We start from the raw sequence: 22177 nt of genomic DNA on the forward strand, positions 1-22177 counted from the left end.
AAATATCCAGTAATTACGTATCTCTTATCAAAAATACAATTTATCACTGGAAAAGGACAGCAATATAGACACGGTTCTATTAATGTTTTATTTTCAAATGTCAATACAGTATGTACAAAACAATGGATCGCGTCACATTATCTTAATAGGAAAACTCATTATTATTCTGTGTATATGTAAGTGTGAACGCAATATTTAATGGAGGTGTCGTTATCGGCTTATAACTTGTCGTCATGGTTGCGCGGGGGCCTGTCGACGCTATTTCTTTTTATGCAATCAACCAACCATCTGATGCCTTCATCTACTCCATCCCTATAAAAAAAAACTTTTTCACATTAAACACTTGGAAAGCACACAATTACACAAAAAAAAAAAATGAGCTCTTGTTACTTATTATCTTAATGTGATCATTAAACTAAATTAAAATTGTTCAAGTATTAATTAAATAAATTAATTACCCTGTTAAGGCAGAGGTTGCCATTAGCATAATGTCTCTTGCGCCAATAAGGTGTGCATTCTGATTAAAAATAGGTTTGACTGTGTGTACACCCATACAGTCTGGTATATCTTGTTTATTTGCTAGCACCAACAATGGAACTCCTGATAAATGCTCTGAAGCAATCATTTTATCTGAAAAGTAAAAAGAATTAGTTAACATTCTTAAAAAATAATTGAAGTTCACTTTCTATGGTGGATATATTAAGTGACATATATTATTATTATTGCTTATAAAAAAGGAAATCTGTGTAAAATAAAGTTTTAAAACCTTTTTTGTGTTATCAATATAACATGAAATTAATTTATATCAACAACATGAAAGATAAGCAATAATAGTAACTTTAGTTAATGTACTTTGCAAGTCTAATTTATTTCTGAAGGAATGAAAAAAAAATTACATAACTAGACTTACCAAATGTTTCTTTTGATTCTGAAATTCTTTCCCTATCAGAAGAATCAACTATATAAATAACTGCATGACATTCCGCATAATACTGAAATAATACAAAGATGTTTCAGTAACATACTTGTAGTGAAATAACTTGTTGAACTTGGCTATAGTAGGTAGATAAATTTACAATAATATTTCTCTACCTACCATAGCCAAGGAAAATAATATGGAAACATATTTATGTACCAATTTTTAAAGCATAACCAAAAACAATAATTTAAAATGGCTAAATGTGTAGTATTTTTTATAATAAAAGGCTCAGGCCTGACAATAGAAAGAGAAGTATAAGTTAAGAAAATAACTATGTCTTTCCTTAGAAAGCTAAGGAAAGGCATAGTTTAATTTTAAATGTGTATAGATTGACTGGTTTATGGCTTAGTAATATAAAGTACCTTATCCCATAGAGATTGTAGTTCTTGCTGCCCACCGAGATCCCAAAAACTAAGTCTTACGGCATCGACGTCTATTTTGCCTATGTTTAATCCTACAGTTGTTGTGATTCTATTTGGATTCATAGCTTTATATTTTTTAGTATATTTCGTTTTAGTTGCCTCCAAATATGTCTGTAAAAAATGATTGAGTTTAAATTATTAATTTGATTTGCAAAAAAGCTGTAAAATGTTGCAGAAGCTTGTAATGTGGTGTAAAAATATTATCACATTACCGTTTTACCAGCATTATCGAGCCCTAAAATCAACACACAGTATTCGTCTTTTTGTACCATATACTTGTAAAGTCCATGTAAAAGTGTATACATTTTATAACATTTTATTTTAGTAACTTTATAACTTTACAACAACAAATAAATAAATGTCAAATAAAAAGTATGTAGACGTCATACGTCATTGTCACTTGTCAGTTGTTTGTCAATTATCATGCCACAGACAATGAGTAATGAACTTATGAGTCTATGGTCTTTAAGTACAGACATTGTATTAAAGTTGAAATTAAAAGGCCCAAAGGGCTAGACAGCGCTTACGGATTTCTCTTCAACACAGACCAGGAGGACTAGCACGGTGCTAGACTCTTACATTAGCAGATGTATATCTGTGGATACTTCCTCGTTGGTTAAGGATGCTCCATCGCCCACGTCGCTTTATTTGAATTTCTTAACTCGATATCCTTTACTTAGAAAATGGTGAATACTAAATATTATCTCAATTTTTATCAAATACATCATTGTGAAATGTTCCCCATTATAAGGCTTGATGGAATATATTTATTTTTTCTTTGAAAAGACAATAATTTCGTAAGACACGGTCAATATGACAGATTGTGTTAATTTATACTGTAATTAAATACTTTTATTCATTTCATAATAAAACATTAATGTAAAAAATGAAGGTATATTTAATATCATACTATTTTATTTTGTTGCTTTATTTAAAACACAGGAAGTAAATGTGAACTATATTAATTTAAAAATATTGAAAATGTCAGGAAAAGGTACAAAGAAGAATAAGTCGCGTGAAACTTTCAAGTCTAGGTCAACCGATTTTGATGATTATGACCTAGATTTACGCTTAGTGACCTTTACTCTGTATTTAGAAGGTGAAAGTCCGGGTCCTGGTGATTGTACGTTCTTAATATATTTCGATGATGAATTTTTACTGGGAGAAAAATGGGAAGACGGTCACACAATTGATACGATTGTCTTACCATTAAATATAGAAGAAACCGGAACTGATCAAGAGATTATTGCCGACCGGCCACTAATATTTTTACTTCGAGGAAGTTCAGGAAAACCTTCAAAAGACCAGGACCCCTTTCTTAATATTGATAATAGAGCAGGTGGAAATGTAGACTTATATCCAATAGCATTAGGGGAGAAAGAGGTAATTGTAAAAGTACCGCTTCTGATAATACATTCCGGTGCTCCGTCCGGTTGTACAGTTAACGTACACGTAAGCTACAACGGTTCTATAAATAATGATAAAATACCTTTAACGCTAACGATGATTGCAGCACATTGCTTACCATCATCGAGAGAAGGTACAGCCTTTCTCAGTGGCATTGGTCTCGACATGATACATGATCCAATATCTTTAAAATTTGGTATGTCATTGAGCGCGTCTTCAGCTACGAAAATTGTATGGGGGAACGCCAGCAATGCAGGTCACGCCGCCGATACACAGATTAATGTGCCAAGTGAAGACATGTTTGTCCCTAATGACTTGATTATTGATAAATCCGAAAATTCGGTGTATTGGAATGCTATGCGGCGTGTTCTGGTGGATTCTACATTATTACAAGAACGATTAAATAGTAATTTCAATGTTGAGATCGCTGGAGTTCCGAAAGGTGGGAAAATTGAAGTACGAGGTCGATACGTTGCGGTTGTAGATGCTGGTGTTTTACTTCAGCCTGGTCAATTCGGTGTAACCGTCTGTGCGAAACTGATGTTTTATAGTGCCGATATTATACCTGAATCTGTAGGTACAATTTTAGATTTACCGCCAACCAGCGCGCGAGGTCCCGCACATGAAAATGAACCTGTAACTGATGAGTATGGTCACGAAGCTTTCATTGTAATAAGAATGGATTTAATTGATCCAATAGTTCCAAAAGCAAAAATTACTTCGCTTTTTGATTTAATCGGTTTTCCTCCTCCTACTGGTCTTAAAGTAGCCGAAGATTCGTTGAAAATATTATCTCCCCCAGAGGAGCCACCTTTAGACAAGAGACGTATTTGTAAAGAAAGTGGGGCGTTGTTGGTGCACAAGGAGCTAAGTAATTTAGCTTACAAATGCACGCTTCAAATGAATAAGAGTATAAAACGAACAGCCGCAAACCGTCTATTATTGCGGGTGAGGTCGATGCTAAAACAATTTACACCGACGGAATGTTCCGAGATGGATTATCAAGATACGATAACAAGTCAACATTCAGCAGCTCGTCGAGCAGTAACTTCTTCGTTTGCTCCTCAGCCCCCTAAGGTTCGTCCATCGCCCGGACTAGCTGCTTCTAGAAGTCGGGCCGCAGGAGATGCTAGAATATCAAACGAGCATATCGAAAGAAACCTGAAAATTAGCCCAAATCATCCCCGGGTTCTTTTGTCAAAAGTTTTGCGTTTGCTTGAACAGAGAAATGAATCTGATGCATATAATTATTTAACGGTAGCTTTAAATGTTCATTCCAAAAACAGATATTTGTTGTGGACATACGGAGGCATTCAGTTTGATAAAGGACCTGAAGCAATTGAAGTAGCAACAGCCGCTTTTCGTATCGCAGTTAAAGGCGATAAATCGGATGGCACCACCAGCGCCATCGGGTGGGCCGCACTGCACGCGTTACATCATTACCACGGTAACGAGCACCCAGCTTTCGTTGCACTTAAAAAGATGAGGAAATGTTTTGCACTACCCGTAGAGTGGAAGCGATGCTTGAAAAGATGGATAGATTCTAGTGGAGAAGAAGAAACATTTTGGATTCCTGGTGTTATAGATTCTCGAAATCCTTTCTTGATCGCTGCAGCTTTCTTTTTATGTTTACGGTGCTTTAAACTGACTGAAAGAATTCTCCAATGTGTTGAAGATGGGTGCTATGAACGTGGTACACAAAATATCACAAAAGAGAAACCAGGCCCCGGTACTTATTATGTAAGAGCAGCTTCTCTTCTTTTGCGGCTTCATATGGATGTTGCGCTGGAGGTCGTCGAGAAAGGCATACGGCTGTTCGGACCCTGCGCTATACTTTCTCAAATACGAGCAACTTGCTTGGGCTTTGCTAGAGGGTGGGATGGTAAATGTGAAAAAGCTTTGTTAGAAGCTAATAACGACGGGGCTGAGCCTTGCCCCGGCTTACTTCTCCGAGCAGCGATAGGCGGTTGGAAGACCGACATAATGGCTTCCTTGCAAAGAGCTGCCCGAGCGCATAAAATTGCTCCATCGGCGTATACAGCATTAACTTTGGGAAGAATTTACGGGAAATTGAGGGAGGAAAAGTTAGCTGAACGTTGGGCTGCAGCTGCTGTGAAAGCTGAACCTCTTTTGTCTGATGGTTGGGCGTTTTTGGCATTACTGGCCATGTATAAAAGGGACGTTGATAAAGCCAGGGCATTGTTTCGTACTGCAAAAGAAGCAGGACCAGTCAGTGCAGATATCGTTGCTGAGATAGAGAAGGTGAAAAAAGTAGTAAAAGTTGAATTGTTGCCGGAGATAATGGCCAAAGATTTGTGTCTCTGCGATTATTATTAATGGAAGTTTATTTTTATTGTTAGCATATTCTTCAATATGTCGAATTTGTTAGCTTTTTTTAATTTTATCGTAAAATAAAGATTCTTAAATTGGTACATACTTTACATAATTTATTCATTTCATTGATTAGTCATAAGTAGAAAAATAAGGGAACCACAAACTAAAAATTCTTAACTAGTTGCGCAATAGAGCTTGACCTTTAACATAAGTTTCTCCAGTAGGTAGCACTAATTAAACTGACTTGTAATTACACACGCTAGGTTAAAAAACTGAAGAGAATCAAGTAGCTTTGTTCATCGTGAGAGACATATTTAGTGCTAATTAAAATGGTTCGTAGCTTTCAGTATGTATGTCTTTTAATGTAACGTACATTAAAAGACATACATAGTAATAGCTTATCAAGTTATATCACTAAAGATGAAGGGTTGAAGACTTCAATGCGTTAATTTATTATTTTTATTAGCAATGTCGGTCTGATGACTGTCAGATAGAGATTTACAATATAAATCCTGTGATATTCAATTTTTTTGATAACTACTTTTTGCATAATTATTTTGAGGAGACAGGAAATGAACCCGGGAATCTTGTATTGATTAAAAAAACACCCACTTCTATGAAACTTGAGCCATCCGGCTTACTAATAGCGAAGTGTCGCGGCTAAAGGGTCAAGTAGCATTGACCTCTGACAAACCTAAACTTAAATTCACTATCTACGATTATCTTGCTCACAGTCGTGGTTCGGTAAACATTCATAAGTGTTGAAGTGAAAAAGTCACAAAGTGTGACGTAATTCTAGTAATGAGAGCATTTAAAATAGATTTGTCAAAGTTATATATAACCGACGCGCCTACGCCCGAAGTGTCAAAGAAAGTAAAATCATATGGTGATATGGATTGGTAAATGAGGTTAGATTGCATGATACTGTATATAACAAAGTTTATCGCAATGATAAACTGATAAGTGACTGCACACATCATGCTGGATTAATCATTTACAAGAAATAGCGATTGTATCGTCCACTTAAAAAAAAAAACATTTTTAATACAATTCGCTAAAGATTATGATGAACGGATAGATGCCGGTTGTTTAATTGTGACCGCGCCGCCGCTGCAGTTACGCGGACGCAGCGAAACACAAACATTCCCTGAGGTGGAACGACCTGCCTTTGTTTTGAGACGAGTTTCAAACTTTACTTGACATATGAACACTGAAAATGGCTCTGTCCTCGAATTGTTGGAAATATCTTGTACTAACCTTCAACGTTTTATTCGCTGTAAGTATTATAATTGATTTTTTTTAACATGCTCATTTATAAGAACCACGTTAATCTTAATCAGTGATTCTTTGTTGTCATAACAACTCTATACAAACAACTTTTATGTGTTTACTTTCTGTGACTATAGGTTAATTTTAAAGTTACTATTTTACGTTCAACTTAAGATTTTAAATTATGCGATAAAAAGTACCTGTCTTCTTTTGTCACCTAGTTTTTCTAATTCTGAAATGAGCTAACTAAATTGAACTGGCAAGAGACCAAATCGTATACCGTGTGCTATGTTATTGCCATCCTTGTCGCACTTGTGCAGTTGTCCAAAGCATGACAGAGAAGTTGCAATATGTAATAGTATTCAGGAACCTATATAATTTGGTCGTATAATATGACTTCTGAAGTGTTTTAATTTTTGTCAACAGATGTCGGCAGTGGCGCTGTTTGGAGTTAGTGGATTTCTCGTATATCGCCTGTTTATTTACCGGCACTTTATCCCAGTAAATGTAGAGTATCCAGCCATATTACTATTGATGATCGCAATCATTACATGTTCTGTAGCATGGATTGGATGGCGATCTGCAAAATCTATGCATCAGTTTCACGTCGTTATGGTATATTAATTTATTTTCTCAAAATTATTTGAGCTATATAAGGATTCCCTCCTTTATATTACCTTTTTAGGAGTAGATTTACATAATACCTATCAGAAGTAAATCGAATCTCGAGCTATCTAAGTTGTGATAAGCGCCATCTCTTATCGATATTTTACACCCTTCGAACAGTCACAAGCACTTCTTTCATAGAAAAATTATAATTATCATAATTTTCTAAAACATGTTACCTACTTAATAATTTACAAAATTATATTGAGTTTTAAAAACTTAAAAACATCAATGCCCATTGCTTTTATCATTTTTATTATGGAATAACCAAGTTAAATTAGGACTATGTTACGTTTTTCAGGCTGGCCTACTGATCGTTATTGTGGTAGTCGTTGAGTTTTCCTGCTTCGTTTGGGCGATGGTTGTGTGGGATAATGTAGAAATCGACATAAGGAGCACAATGACCAACTACTTTATGCTTACCAGTAAAATTGAGGACCCTAATTCTGTGGATTCGTTGCGATGGGATAAATTGCATGTTCAGGTAAGAAAAGAATTCAAATTGAATACGTAGATAAGGAAAATCAATTTAAAACTAAAAAAAACTATCAACGCCAGTCTGGAGTTGGTAATAAGGCAATTAGTAACTTCGAATTGGAGAAAAATTCTAATCAAAATTGAAATGAAAGTAAAAGCGATATGCTAACAATATCCCACAGTTTGAATGCTGTGGCATCAGTGGCCCTGGTGACTACTCGGCATCCAAACACGTGCCGTTCTCCTGCTGCGGCCAGGGTCCGTTGGATTCACTACACAAGCCCTACACAGCAGATTGTACTACCCTCTACCAGCGCGGCTGCGGGAAGCAGCTACACCAGTATACCAAGGATCAATTGTTGCTGGTTGCTATGACAGCGCTCACGGCTTCTATATTGCAGGTCAGAACGTATAGCTTACTTGCCGTCATCCGCAACTATATTTGCGCGGAATTAAAAAAAAACTTATTTGACTTATGTGTTTTTCCAGAATATGTTTTACATATACGCCAAATTTCAGCGAGATCCATGCAGCCGTTTTGCTGATACTTTCTAACAAACATCCATCATCCATTCGCATTTATAATATTAGTAAAATTAGCGAAATCCATTCTGCACCACAGTAGAGCAAGTCATTTCCTCATTATCCTTTAAATTATTTACTCAATATAGCCACAACTTCTATCATACAAGCTTAAGGTCACGCCATCAGCAAACATGGTGACAGTATTGTTACTACTAAGATACTGCACCGAGGCATTTTTTTGGCAGCCGCCTTTGGTATACGGGTCTTATATAAGTGACGAAAAAGGTTGAAAAACTTAGGCTTATGGGATAGAATGTTACTTGTTCGCAGAGCCACCTCAAATTAACATTCGCTTAAGATTTTACATTTAACATAGGACGCCGCGCTCAACATAATTTTAGGTTATGGCGGGAAACAAATGCTCGACTCTTGAGTACCAAATATGTGTTCAACCTTCGTAAGCACGCAAACAAAATGATATTAGCAATATTATCCATTTCACTACTGACCTATTGATTCACTGATGACATTGTAAGCTAACATTTGTGGCTCTAGCACCAATATTTGTGACATCGCCTACGTATCGAAAAATTGGCGAATCGCAATAAATCGGGAGTAAAATACACCAAAAATCTCATACTAATTTTGACATAATTGTCGATACAAAGGGGATTGTTTCATACAGGCGTGAAGTGGAAGCAATTCCGCGTTTCCTCTGATGAGTGTGCGTCCCGGAGGCCTAATTTAGTCCTCTTTCCCTTCACACCCTTTTTTCTTATAAGGAAAGGATGGGAAGTGGAAGTGGACTTTCCGGATGAGAGAATGCATGGGAAGGGAATATATTTTTCTCTGTGCATCCTCTCCTTCGTCAATTAAAGGTAGGCTACGGTCACTTCGCTATTTCAGCGATATCAGGTGGCCGCTCGTTCGTTTGCCACCTTATGATATAAAAAAAAATATTCGTGCTATACCCACAGTGTAGGTTATGCATAAATTGTCGATGTCGTCGATGATAGTGATGTCGATTTAATGAGCTTAAAGGTGTTTGAGAAAAACGTTTAAAATATTTATTATTTTTATGTACATTTACATAAAGGCCATAGAGATATGGTTTTGATAAAGCACCGCTGTACATTTCAATAATTTCCTTACACAAATGATGTATTCCGGATGTACTATTAAATAACATATTCAATCACTTATATCTACTTAAAACTAAATTAAAGAACAACTGGTTATGGCAGTAATTTTTAACTTAACTATAATTTCATTGTCAGCTCACTTTACATCCCCACTGAGGGACACAGAGTCTACCCTGAGTTAGGGGTGACAAGGCCATAGTCAACCATGCTGGTCTAGTGCGAGTTGGTTGACTTCACACATATCCATAATTCTCTTCTCACAAAATTTGCAGGTTGTGGATAAATGTCATGATGATAAAATTGGTACATGGCGAGATTCGAACCAAAGACGTGCAAATACCAAGTCTAGAGCTTAACCCCTGAGCCACGGACACTCTAATGACAGAATTATTAAAACATTATTAACTATAATTATGTTTTAATAATTCTGGAAATACCTATCTACAAATAATTGTCTTGCCACAAAACCTTCACTATTTGGGTGTTCATTAGTTGTAGTGAAGTCAACGTCAGTGTCAATTTCAGCCATTTCCCAATTTGTTGGTGCTACATCACCCACGGACACGGCTATATTGTGCAATGCTGCACACGCACATATCACAGCCACAACGGTTTCCACCTTGATGCACATACCCACTTGTAAACAAGGAAATCTACCCTTCCAAATACCAAGACAATGTTCTACAAGTTTTCGTGTTTCATAGAGACTTTTATTATATTGTTCCTGGGGTATTGAATTTGGAGACAAAAAGGGTGTAAGAAGGGTATTACTTGCTGCAAAATCACTGTCACCTAAAATTACCCCTTCCAACTCACCCGTATCAAGCCTCTGTTTAATAGAACTGTTATTGTAAATAAAACTATCAGGTGTGCTTCCCGGCCAGCGGGCTACTAAGTTAAAAAATTCTAAATTTGGCCCAACAACTGTCTGTACATTGATGGAGTAAAATCCTTTTCTATTCTTGTATACGTCAGAAGTTTCCCCACCAGGACTTCTTATTTTTATTTGTGTACAGTCAACACAGCCAATTACTTCAGGAAAATGGTTGATTTCGTAAAACTTTTGCCTGCAATAAAAACAAAACAAATAAATGTACCTGTACTTTCTCTTCCCTATTTTTATATAATTCATATTAAAATGAAGCTTACTTCACCATATTAAGTTCTTCCGTATCTGTTGGAAATTTAACATACTTTTTCATTTTTGTTGCTATTAAGTTGGAAACTTGGACAATAATCCTAGAAACTGACTGTTGGCATATATTCATGACATCTTTTTGCATTTTCTGGAAAAAAAGATATGTGCTACATATCTTCTAACTAGACATTATTAAACATCTTATACCTTAATTAAATCAAGAAGGCACAGGCACAAGGTCAACTGGTTAAGTCATGTCTGTCTTATGTGTGGTTATAGTACTATATCGAATGCACAAGCCATTTGCGCAACAGCTAATGCTGCTACAGATTCTACCACTTAGAAATGTGGAGTCGTATGCAGAATTCGAAAACTGTGTCGTATTTACTAACCTGAAAGCTACCAGTAGCGTAATAGCGTAACGTTATCAGCAACATGATTTCTGGAGGGAAAGGTAAGCCTCTTTTTGAAGGTTTTCTTATAGAATCCAGCATAGGCAATATAACACTTTTAACAACATCAGGAGTAAATCTATATCTAGCATGAAATTCCTCGACCGAGTATTTTGAAAATGGATCGGAATAATCACGTAAATAGCGCCTCGGTCCTACGCCTACGTTCCTAAATCTTTTCGTATATTGTACGAACTCGACGAATTGTTCGAAATCAGACATTTTTTCGTTGTAATAACCATGCGACGATACAAATTCAGTGAAAATAAATTAACAAAATAAAGAACATTAGAGATGCCTAGTTTACAACCAACCAAACATAAATAACGTCGAAACGTCAATGTCACATTCAATGTCAGTTTTAAAATGTCATAGGGATGGAAAAAATAATCGAAAAAATCCATTTTATAATTTTTTCCATTTTTAACAGATAGACTAGGGAAGATAAGTTTTTTAAAACTTTGTAAATCACTGTAAATCATATACAAAAAACCTCATAACTTTAGGATTAAGTTCATTTGTTTTAATCTTCATTATGATGAATTTTAATTATTAATATTGCGGTGTTATTAATCCTACATAGAATAGCATGCAGTTTTTGCTAGAATAAATTGATTTATAAACAGAAAATGAAAAGTCGAATACTATCGCTGCTTAAATCAATTTTTTTTATTATAATATAAATATGAATATCGATTTGCTAAAAATCTATTTTCGCAAACAATTTCTATCCCTAAATGTCTGATACCATTTTTAAACAGTGTGCAGTGTTACCATATATTCATCTACTACCATAGATTAGGCTAATCTTTATTTTGTCAATTTAAACTGGCTTTTTCTTTTCGATTAATATTATAGGTGATAGCGATTTTGGTTCCTGTTACAATATTTACAAGAGATATAAAATAATTAACTGTTAGCCATTTACTTGGGAATTTGGGAAAAAAATCGTCTATAGACGTAGGTTTTTAAAAAATAATTTAATATTAGAACACTGTTGGTCTCTTTACAAGAGGTGAATTGTTTTCCTTGTTATTCATTTCACCAAGTAAATAAGCTTCAAGGATACATTAAGCGGTCAATTTAAGACATACATAAAGATATTTTGACGAACTACCAAAATTGGAAAAAAATCTGCAAGATCTCTGGCAACCTTTGGTGAGATATAAAAACATGTTAACAGCCTATTGAAGCCTAAATATAAATAAACATTAGCGGGCTATTATTACACATCCACAACTTAACAGTCAAACAATATATTACGCATTTAGTATGTTGCAATCACGCGACAGTTTTATGAAGTTACATGAAACACCAAAGGGTCAACGTTTAAAACGCCTTCTTTATGCACGTCCTACTGTTTATATTATGTATGTCGGTTTGAGATGAGTGGTCCTTAGGTTATATCAATTAAAATTCACAACGACGCGCATCGTAATACAATAAACAAGAGTTCATTTAAAAAGTAAACATATTGGGAATATATTATACAGCTAATTATAAAATGCCTTGTTTATTAGTTATAATAGTTGCTTCATTTATGTTGAATTATAAGTTGTTTTAGTCAGGTGCTAGATGCCTTTCCTATTTGTATTACATAAAACAAGTACGACTGCACAACCGTTCGGATGGCTTCGAATAACGGATTGCAGTTTTTATTCAATGCCATTAACTGTAACTCGTGATCCATATTTAATTATAAACCTGCTCTGGCTTTGAGAGGACAATTTTTATAGGATACGCCAAACAAAAGTCTGATCAGACAATGAACATGGTAATTTACTAGTCAATTTTATATTTGCTGACGGCACTTTACTTGATAATGTTATTAAATATATCCATATTAAGTCCCATTATAAAATTTAAATCAAAGCGGAAATGTAAGATTTGTTCAAAAAAATTTAAAAATATAATGAGATGTCTTAACTATAACATAAACAAATTGCTATTGTATTTCTAAATAATTACGCAAAAATTAGTTTTCGTAACTAATCATGTGCAAAGATATTCGATAATTTTGCATCGATCGGATGTTGCTAGAATTTATTCGATTTCATTTGTAGGGAAACAATCGACATGTTTTGTTCGGAAATTACGGAAATTATAACTTATCTTTCGCTTTTGAATACTAACATAACTACGTATTTTATTTACCTACATATATTTTTTACGAATATCACTAGGGTATTAATCATTTGATTAGCGAGCTAATTAAAAAAAGAAATGTCATCGTATGCATTGTTCGTTTAATTTCAAGCTGAATTTATCTGTACTTTAATTATTGTTGTTATAATCTTAACTGCCATTATTTTTTTATATTTTTGGATTTATTTTTTAAAATTGCAACAGCATTGACCTGCTGTGATTATTAATAAACATGGCGTAATAGTTTCAATGACCTCACCGCTGACAGCCGTCTCTTGCTGAACGCGTCGGTATCAACAATTTGTACATTTGCCGTATTTCAAGGTTAAGTTCTGCATTGTTTAAATTATGAACGATTATTTTAATAACAAAAATTGTTACGTGACTTGTAGAAGGTTACGGTTTAAACATATTGTTAGAAAATATGAATTTCGATTTGAAAAATGTAACTTTTGTAATTTGCTCCGAAAAATCTTAAAGATCTATTATGTGTTCTAACTAATTTTCATTTGACTTAAAGAGAAATTAATTGTAGACACATTGTCGCTCGAGTTTTCCTCAGCGCACGCCATTTATGTGATAAGTCTTCCTCATATTGGGTCAACTATAGCATGGTGCTTTTATCCTTCGCATGTTAAACTATATTTGACAATGATATCACTGTTTATTCACAACGTTGTTTGTCTGTATTTCGCAAGTAAATGAATCATGCAGGACAAACAAATGAACAATAAATCATATACACGTCATGTCATAGTCACGTCAAAAACGTACAAAGTTATTGGAAACTGAAAAGTGAAAAGATGCTAGGATAAAGCTGTATTAGGTGAAAATACGTTAATTTCAAAATAGACAACTTTAGGCAAAACATCTCTCATTAAAACATTTAACCCACGCTTTCAAACTCTAAGGCATGTTTTTTCTTTAATGTGTGTGTATCTATCTAACTGTCGCTCGCGACTCTATCCGCTCGCAATTAAAAAAAAACATAACAAGTAGCCTATGTGTTCACCCAGGCCATGTTCTATATGTGTGCCAAATATCATTAAAATCTGTTGAGCCGTTCCGTAGATACCTCCAAACAATCCATCCATCTAAATATTAGTATTTATAGTATTAGTAAGATAGCAGAAAAACTAAAGGATATTCTATAAATTATTTTGCGTGGACACGTCTATTGTTTTCATTTTATACCTACAGCGACAGAAAATTAAGTGGTAACTATAATTTTTTCCGTTTTCCCTATTCAAAAATGTTTCCTTTTCCTTTATAATTTGCCATATTATAGTAATGTATATTAAACTATTACTTATATCATTGAAAAATAACCATTTAATACGAAAATTGGAGCATAGAACTGAGGATGTCGCCTCGCAAATGCTCATTAAATGTCATACATCCACCCCGTACTATGCGTGGGACTCTTGTACTAGTCACATTACAATTGATCTTGCATCTCTGTCTAACGTACTGTTATAACGATATGAATACGATAGAATTGCAGGGGATTTTTTCTCATAATGTATATGGTAGAGGGGAATTCCGCTGGCTGATTCGAGTCATTTTACAGATCCTTTTAACAGTTGGGGATCGGGGGGTTATCTGATTGGTCTGGATATAGAGAGGTTATGTAAGACAATCATATAGCTCTGGATTAAACGATCTACGCTGCTATGTCATTTTGATGGTGAGCTAATTGCTCATAATTGGTTTCATACTGATTGTTACCAAGGAAACAATTTAGGCGAGAAAAATTCACAGATGTCAGAATTGAACCTTGAAACTTTTTGTCGAGATTCGACCACGATATGAATTGAATCTTTCCACTTCTATTCTTTGGATTAGTTATTATTTATCAAATCTTACTAATATTATAAATGAGAAAGTTTAGATGTATGGATGGATGTTTCTTAGAATTTATCTCCAAAACGGCTCAAAGCATCTCCATTATATTTGGCATAATATCGAAGGTGTACGGTTCCCGTGGGATACACTTCATTTATATATTTACTTTTAACTCCACAAATGTATATTACATCTTAATAATTTGACACATATATAGACCATAGACTCGAGTGACATGACAATATAATACTTTTCAACCGTTTTTTTTTAAATTCTGCTCAAATGAAGTCACGAGTAAGAGCTATATCACATATATCTGTGCTCAATACTTTTAAATGTTTGCGAAGTTAGCTTAGCATAAATGGATTCTGAAGGTTGATTAGCTGATGCTACGACGTGACATCAAAACAATAATTGCTTGCGACTTGCGTGCATCACTCGTGATAATGTCTTAATTAATGACGTCATTGTGAATAACTTGTATAAATTTGTGTTAGCCGTTTGTGTGACGGATTTTCCCCCTAACGGAATTAAAATACATTTAGAGTCTGACAGGTTTTGTAAGTTCCATCGGTGACAATTTTAAAAAATGACTATAAAACTACTTTATTAATCATCCTGTCACTTTTAATCTTACTTTTTACTAATATTGATGGATGGATGGATGTTTGTTTGAACGTATCACCGAAACAGCTTAAGAATGAAAAAAAAAGATGAAATTTGGCACACATGTAGAACATAGGCTACTTATTTATTCCGCGCGGATATCGCTGGCGACAACTAGTTTTGTATAAGTCTGTTTTCGTATAAGTCTATACAAGTTATTTCAAGTGGTAAATTGCATTCCCTTAAATGACGCTTAATAATATCTGGTTGGAAAAACCTCGGGTGGCTGAAAAAAAAAGGGAAAATACGTTCGGTTGTGGAATTCCAATTTAGATAAAGTGATATTGAACAGTTAATTGAATATATGGTGTATAAAACAAAAGACTGAGCTTGATATGAGACAACTTTATAAGACCATAGGAAGAAACACATTGTTATAAGCTAGACAGGTACATACATTTATCTTCATCGAGTTCGTACACTTCCCTTAAAGGCCGTAGAGAGCGTACACCTTCCTTAAAGGCCGGCAACGAATCCGCGGTTCCTCTGGCGTTGCGGATGTCCATGGGCGTCGGATCAAATAATATTAGGCGATTCGTTGCTCGTTTGCCCCCTTCTCCTATAAAAAAAAGTTTCTTTATCTAGATGAACTAACTTTCTTATCATGTCTAAATCTTCAGTCTTACCCAAAGTGGGCGATAACGCACCCTTGTGAGCGCTGCAGGTTACAAGTTGCGGGTTATAGTAAAAGTTTTGTTTAGAATTCTCCGTTAATATACATATATGGGTCACAATAATTAATTAATTTAATTTGAAGTTATAGTGGTTTATAATATGTGAAAATATGGGGGCGCTAAAAAAATATTTATTCTCAAAGTGGGCAGTAGACAAAATAAGTTTGGGAACCACTGCTATACTTCATCAAACCTTAATAATAACAAAGCTCCATCAAAAACTATTCTTTGTTACATTATACATAAATGTAAAGTGTTCATGACTTGTGTTATGTACAGAACTTTTTAAATACATTGTTGTTAAAGACTTTATAAAAAAAACAAGAATTCATTTAGCTCCAGCTATAAATATTAATAAACAATATGAGGCGATTATAAAGCATGCCCTTTGTGACCTGTGTGAGCGATAAAGAACAAAAACACAATCGTTATTATGTAGACCTATTTAAGATAAAGTTGTATAAAATACGTTTATACGGTTTTCCCCAGGATTCACAAGATTCCTAAAACCATCATGAATATAGTTTGATATTACGAGATATTTTAATAAAAGAAAAGAACATAACAGTCTTCTTTTTATTTAAACGTGTGGAGCATATTGCATCAAAAGGTCCTTGTTGAATCTTTGTCGGTGAGTCATAATGTGACGTACGAGTGTGCCGACCTCATTTCCTTGTTCTGTTTTGTTATACTCTGTTTTAGCTACAGATAATAGTAAGATAAATTCTCAAACTACGATAATAGATGTCGCACTTCTTTTTAATTTTGTAAATACAAATGTTTGAGTGGATGGATGTTTGTGAAACGACGATCTTCAGAAGGGTTGCATGGATCTTGTGAAAATTTGGCATAGATGTAGACCATAGTCTGGAAGAACACATAGGCTACTAATTAAGTTTTTTTTTTAATTCTGCGCGGACAGAGTCCCCGGCGACAGCTAGTTGTTTGTTAGCTATTCAACGTCGGGTGACCATGAAATTCCATGACAGAGACACATGAATTAAAACATATCATTGCCTATGTATTAGAATTAGACAAATGACAATATTGTTTATATAGGTGCATTGGCAATGGAATCGAACAGGTAGACTCAAGATGATTCTATCAAGCCATATAAATAAGTTAGTAGGAAGAGTTACAACCTTGCGCGCCTTTTTTGTGTTCCCGCCAACTCATTGTTAGTGCATATGAAATAGTTATGGCTGTCAGATTTGATGATCAGCATTGATGAGTCTATGTCATCATTGTTTTAATAACTAGGACATTTATGTAATGTCTGTATGCAAAACAACGTTCTAGGTAAGATATATTGATAATTTTACTTTTTTTTAAATTAGTTAGAATCTTATTTATTTAGGTATTTATTAGGTATTATTAGGAAGGAGTTGCTACGTCAAGTGTCAAACTGCGTTAGTGAGGGGACATAAGAATCGATGTTTTAATAACACTAGTGTTGTGCCAGTACACCGGTACAGAGTCAGATTTTCTTCCTATCACTTTTTACTAATATTTTGACGTATAATTGTTACCAGCTCACTGCTGCTAAACAGCTTTGGATGGAGTTTAGAAAATATATGGTTAACAATCAGGAATAGTACATAGACTAATTATTTTTTTTTTTTAATATTTGCGGATAAAGTTCATAAATCATTTTGTAAGACTGTAAATAAATGTAATGAATTACTATCAAAACAATGACATAGTCATGTTTCTTCTTGGACAACCATAAATTTAATACAACTTCTCGTCTATGGAGTGTGGATGTGTTAATAATCGCTAAGGACATCTTGCGTGTGCTCGACAATCTGTCAGGATTATAAATAGACTTCGCAACTATTACGTATCTACTGCCCATTGTTAACATGCAGAGAATTACTGCTAGATAATAATTAAATGGCACTTGACGCTTGTATAAACACAAACAATGTTAATAATAAATTGTATACACATCTCTAAATTGTTTTTGACGTTTAGAAACGAAGTATTATACCGGCAAATTCATGTTTAGCTAATCATTCGAATTCAAATTGTTAAGCACAACTTACATTAAGCTCTATAAACGGGTTGGCTATAAGACGTGATATTTTGTGCCTATTTGATTTTCGCCGTTTTGGCGCTGATGGTAGTAGTTTGTAGCAGTGGCGTGGATTAGAACTAATGTTACAGATATAATTAACTGTCACGTAACATCGTCAACCGCGGTTAAATCGGAACAAAACAAAAGCTGTGATTTCAAGCAATCACCGATCCATTTATGGATATTTGAATTCGGTAGCAATAAGCAGCATTGATTGAATTTATACAGATAAAAAATATAAACCATAGAATAACATAATAATTATAACAGTAGTACATAATAGGTATAAAACTGCGATGAATGACATCCATTTAATTAATCGGTGATCTATGTATTTGAAATTTGTTTTGCTACAACACTGTACATGATTGTGTTGAAATCACACATTTTTTCGCCACTTAAAATACCGACAAACAAAAAATGTTTACGTCTCAAAAATTCCATAGCTTCGTACCGGTGCGTAAGATAAATCTTGTTTTGTATACTTACGAACAAAGGCAAGTTCTTAAGCGTATCGTCGTATGTGAAATCTGAATGCGACCATGTTCCGGCACGTAATTGTTCTTCACCACAGTTGTTGGTTGTTGAGCAGGAAATATCTTAGTTAAGGTTTGTTTTCGTTTATACTAAACAAATGGTAGGAGCAAGGAGATTTATTAAAGAAAATGAATGAACATAGCTCATAACTTAGTCTATTTATTTCGTGAAACTTAACGTGAACGTAGTGTTTTGGGTATTGTTGAGATAAATGTCACTTTTTCTATCCCTTTAAGACCTTAAACTTCTTCATTTAATCAATGTGTAATTGAGATTGCATTCTTAATTCTAGTCCGTAAATTTAGTTATGCCATGATCGTACAACTTGGAAATTCCCTTTTACCCGTGAGTTTGGAGCTCAAAAGAATTAATGATTAACTTTATAGCTTAACCACATGATATCATAGTCCTTAAGTGATTCAAAGTTCAAAGATCTAGAGCGACTCATTGAATTACCTTTTAAAACTACAGTCAGATATAGTAACGTTTTTTCTATAAAAAAATTTAGGCACAGGTAAAAAACTCATTCAGCCACATTTAAAAAAAAAAATCTATTGTCAATTTATTTATTGTATCAGATTATTTTTTTTTATTTTGTATTTATTGTAAGGTCGATGATCCATTAAACAAATATTTTTCCTTGTTTCAGAGCACTGGTGTCTTCTGTACGTTTTTCCTCGCGCACGCCATTTTGGCGCGTCGTCGGGCGTCAATAAGGCATTCAGTTTCAATAAGGGAAGCTACTTTCTCGGCTCCGGATGATTCTTTATTAGCTCCTACAGCACCTGCTCCCACCTTGCCCAAATATTAAAAAGATTGCGATGTTCTAGTTGTTTCTAGATAATCGCAAACGGTTAAATTATGTCAATAAGATTTAATTCTTGCCAAATTTTATATTTGTAATTTTTATCCTAAGATTAATAGTAATTAATAGTTAGTTAAGTGCACAACATAACAAATAAGATACATTTGTGGTTGGTAGTGTGGTTACATAAAGTATTATATTTATTTAAACATAGATTTACAAACCTTCCTTTGTACACGTGTTGACGTCACCAAACTCAAGTCATTATCCAATATACGTGTACTCGCAACGAGAGGTCTAACTTCTTAACCTTTCCTAAATTAGAGGGACGCGGCAACTACGGTGTACTAGTGCGAATTGGTTGACTACACATACCACTATGATACTTTGAAGGTTCATGAAAATTGCATCAATACATTTTCCTTCATCATATTTGGTATTCTTAGTGTATGAACTGTGCAGTAGTTCTTTAAATCACAATTTATAAAAAGGTACGTACGATTGGCAGAAATATTAGCACACAGGTTACGTTTGCATAATTCTTATTTGCATGTAATCTGCGTTTGCGCTACCGATAACAAATTGTACAGACGGATGCTGAGGAAAGTGGAACGAGCTGAGAAACCTGTATTTGTTGAAGTTATTGTGCAATGCTACGCCACGGGCAATAACGTAACTTGCGATAAGAGATCCGAAGCTTTTACTTGCTGTGACCCAAAAAATACCATAAACAATATGAGTAATGTCAAAAGTGTAGTATGATAAAATAGTCTTGATGCGATTGAAACAATATGTATTTTTTAAGTTAATATAAACTCAAAAACGGTAAGTATTATTGTTAAGAGAGGGGAAATAATATAAACAAAACGATGGACATTTACAATAACATTTTAAAGTAAGTAACAATACAAGAAAGTTGATCCGATTGTTATTGAATTAAAAGAAAAAGTATACTGTTTATAGTAGAGTCTCGCTATTATGTATATACCAAGAATCATAGGTCGCTGTTAGCTTAATCAGTTGCTTCCCTTCCCGTAAACATTAAAAGGTCATTTCCACTAAACGGCTACTGCGCGCGATTGTCCGCGCTAAACTTAATTTTGAACGGTATCGCCTGTTTAAGTTTCTTACTTACAAAACTAAGTAAACTAATTTGGATAATACTAATAAAATACAAGTAGGTAAAAAATGATAAAAACAATATTATATACGCGCAGAAAACCATTACCATCTTTTTCAGTCGGGTAAAAATGAAAGCTGCGCGCGGCCACAGTCGCGCAGTTAGCCGCTAAAGTGGAAATACGTAACCTATACCAAACCTATACTTATGAAATTTGTTTTCCGTGTTTCTTATCTTTTATACGAAAACACTTTTGTTGTGAATTTGACCTTATATGATGATGTCACGCTGTATTTCAATTTGGTTTCTGTATATCATGGATATTTATAAAAATATATACTTTTTAATAACGCAACAAAAAAGGGTTGTGAACATAAAATTTTAATTTTTCTCGAATTGTCTATTTCAATTAAAAATTTATAATACCTAGGAACTTTGCCTAATTATTTTATTACATGTAATTTTTTTTAGTGGTTGTGTGTTTGTTGTTCTTTTAAATTTTATTAAATTTATTTAACTTTTGTGATCGAAGACTATTTGTACTTTTTAATAAACGATTTTAGAATATTCCATTGTCTTCATTCTATTTCCCTATATATTTACCAGAACTGCATTTACTTAATTTAATTATTTTTATAGACGTAATTAATGAGCATTTAAAAGTTGTACAAATTTCACTTTAAAAACTAACGCATAAATTACGAAACTTGTTGCTAGAAGAAAAAAGCCCTTACCTTAATTATAAAACAAGCTTTGCAAATACAACTAGAAAGTTGGTCGGTTACGCCTACATGAACAGCAAATCACTTTCGAATCAATCAGGCCCTTTAGTATTTTCTTACGCTGGAGTGGGCGTAGTTTGTAAGACTTAGAAAACTAGTTGCCAACCACAACTCCGTCCGCACGGTGATAAAAAAGAAAACTTAGCAGTCTATGTGTTTTTGTATACTATGTTCTACATCTGTGCCAAATTTTAACGAGATCCTGTAAACCATTCTGGAGATACCTTCAAACAAACATCCATCCATCCAGACATTTGCATTTATACTATTAGTAAGATTGGCCACTTGGCCCTACTATATCTTTTGAGGAGCTAACGTGGTTACCTCCGTCGTTTCTGTCCATCGCCCTGGGCTGCCGCCCTCTGTCTACCCTTCTAAGTAACGACGGACGTGATTGACGTTGTTTTTGTTGTGGTATTAAAACAAAGAAAATACAAAACCATTTTTGATTTAAATCGCTTTAATGAAATTTTAAAGATATTATTTAGAATGAACATAAGCACAAAACTAAAAAAAAAGATTTTATACGATTCCTTGGATGGAAAAGATCCTGTCGAGATGAATATGTTAGACCGAGGCCAGAATATGACTCGATACTAGGTGCGAGCAGGAGCGCAAATAGTAGAATGAGGGGGACAATTGTACGTGAGTTATGTGCGGGGCGCTTTGGTGGCAAAAATGTTGCCTTAATATCGGGAAATATTCTTTTTTAATT

General features: G+C 34.3%; 4 protein-coding genes across 5 annotated transcripts; 2 read left to right on the forward strand and 2 right to left on the reverse strand.

Annotated features, from left to right (window-relative positions):
• Window positions 1-69: 69 nt before the first annotated feature.
• Window positions 70-1801, reverse strand: Arfrp1 (ADP-ribosylation factor related protein 1). Its single transcript, XM_013326692.1, has 5 exons — window positions 1614-1801; window positions 1342-1512; window positions 911-992; window positions 459-630; window positions 70-312 (listed from the first exon to the last, which is right to left on the reverse strand). Exons 1-5 carry the CDS (start codon window positions 1704-1706, stop codon window positions 219-221), a joined length of 612 nt encoding a protein of 203 aa, XP_013182146.1. The 5' UTR covers window positions 1707-1801; the 3' UTR covers window positions 70-218.
• A 507-nt stretch (window positions 1802-2308) lies between these two features.
• On the forward strand, window positions 2309-5249 carry LOC106128581 (uncharacterized). Its single transcript, XM_013327043.1, has one exon. It carries the CDS (start codon window positions 2383-2385, stop codon window positions 5143-5145), a length of 2763 nt encoding a protein of 920 aa, XP_013182497.1. The 5' UTR covers window positions 2309-2382; the 3' UTR covers window positions 5146-5249.
• A 632-nt stretch (window positions 5250-5881) lies between these two features.
• LOC106128470 (23 kDa integral membrane protein) lies at window positions 5882-21070 on the forward strand. The gene is made up of 5 exons (XM_013326868.1): window positions 5882-6418; window positions 6838-7026; window positions 7379-7561; window positions 7737-7955; window positions 19405-21070. Exons 1-5 carry the CDS (start codon window positions 6359-6361, stop codon window positions 19564-19566), a joined length of 813 nt encoding a protein of 270 aa, XP_013182322.1. The 5' UTR covers window positions 5882-6358; the 3' UTR covers window positions 19567-21070.
• On the reverse strand, window positions 9001-11134 carry LOC106128469 (putative nuclease HARBI1). Of its 2 annotated transcripts, none has more exons than XM_013326865.1 (3): window positions 10752-11134; window positions 10371-10507; window positions 9001-10288 (listed from the first exon to the last, which is right to left on the reverse strand). In XM_013326865.1, exons 1-3 carry the CDS (start codon window positions 11031-11033, stop codon window positions 9640-9642), a joined length of 1068 nt encoding a protein of 355 aa, XP_013182319.1. In that variant the 5' UTR covers window positions 11034-11134; the 3' UTR covers window positions 9001-9639. The 2 variants fall into 2 exon arrangements, with proteins under 2 accessions (XP_013182319.1, XP_013182320.1); XM_013326866.1 differs by having other exon boundaries at window positions 10158-10288; window positions 10376-10507.
• Window positions 21071-22177: the final 1107 nt, after the last annotated feature.

The sequence above is a fragment of the Papilio xuthus genome, unplaced genomic scaffold (assembly GCF_000836235.2).
Source record: "Papilio xuthus unplaced genomic scaffold, Pxut_1.1 DF828780.1, whole genome shotgun sequence".
Taxonomy (NCBI): domain Eukaryota; kingdom Metazoa; phylum Arthropoda; class Insecta; order Lepidoptera; family Papilionidae; genus Papilio; species Papilio xuthus.

What these genes read in the sequence shown, in the direction of transcription:
- Arfrp1 (XM_013326692.1), bottom strand. Translation starts at nt 1,706, where the DNA reads ATGTATACACTTTTACATGGACTTTACAAGTATATGGTACAAAAAGAC. An exon ending in TACAATCTCTATGGGATAAG is followed by an intron (nt 993 to 1,341) that starts GTACTTTATATT and finishes GTATTATTTCAG; the next exon opens with TATTATGCGGAATGTCATGC. An exon ending in AGAATCAAAAGAAACATTTG is followed by an intron (nt 631 to 910) that starts GTAAGTCTAGTT and finishes TTTACTTTTCAG; the next exon opens with ATAAAATGATTGCTTCAGAG.
- LOC106128581 (XM_013327043.1), top strand. Translation starts at nt 2,383, where the DNA reads ATGTCAGGAAAAGGTACAAAGAAGAATAAGTCGCGTGAAACTTTCAAG.
- LOC106128470 (XM_013326868.1), top strand. Translation starts at nt 6,359, where the DNA reads ATGGCTCTGTCCTCGAATTGTTGGAAATATCTTGTACTAACCTTCAAC. An exon ending in CCTTCAACGTTTTATTCGCT is followed by an intron (nt 6,419 to 6,837) that starts GTAAGTATTATA and finishes TTTTGTCAACAG; the next exon opens with ATGTCGGCAGTGGCGCTGTT. An exon ending in TCACGGCTTCTATATTGCAG is followed by an intron (nt 7,956 to 19,404) that starts GTCAGAACGTAT and finishes TCCTTGTTTCAG; the next exon opens with AGCACTGGTGTCTTCTGTAC.
- LOC106128469 (XM_013326865.1), bottom strand. Translation starts at nt 11,033, where the DNA reads ATGTCTGATTTCGAACAATTCGTCGAGTTCGTACAATATACGAAAAGA. An exon ending in ACGCTACTGGTAGCTTTCAG is followed by an intron (nt 10,508 to 10,751) that starts GTTAGTAAATAC and finishes CTTTTTTTCCAG; the next exon opens with AAAATGCAAAAAGATGTCAT. An exon ending in GAAGAACTTAATATGGTGAA is followed by an intron (nt 10,289 to 10,370) that starts GTAAGCTTCATT and finishes TTTTTATTGCAG; the next exon opens with GCAAAAGTTTTACGAAATCA.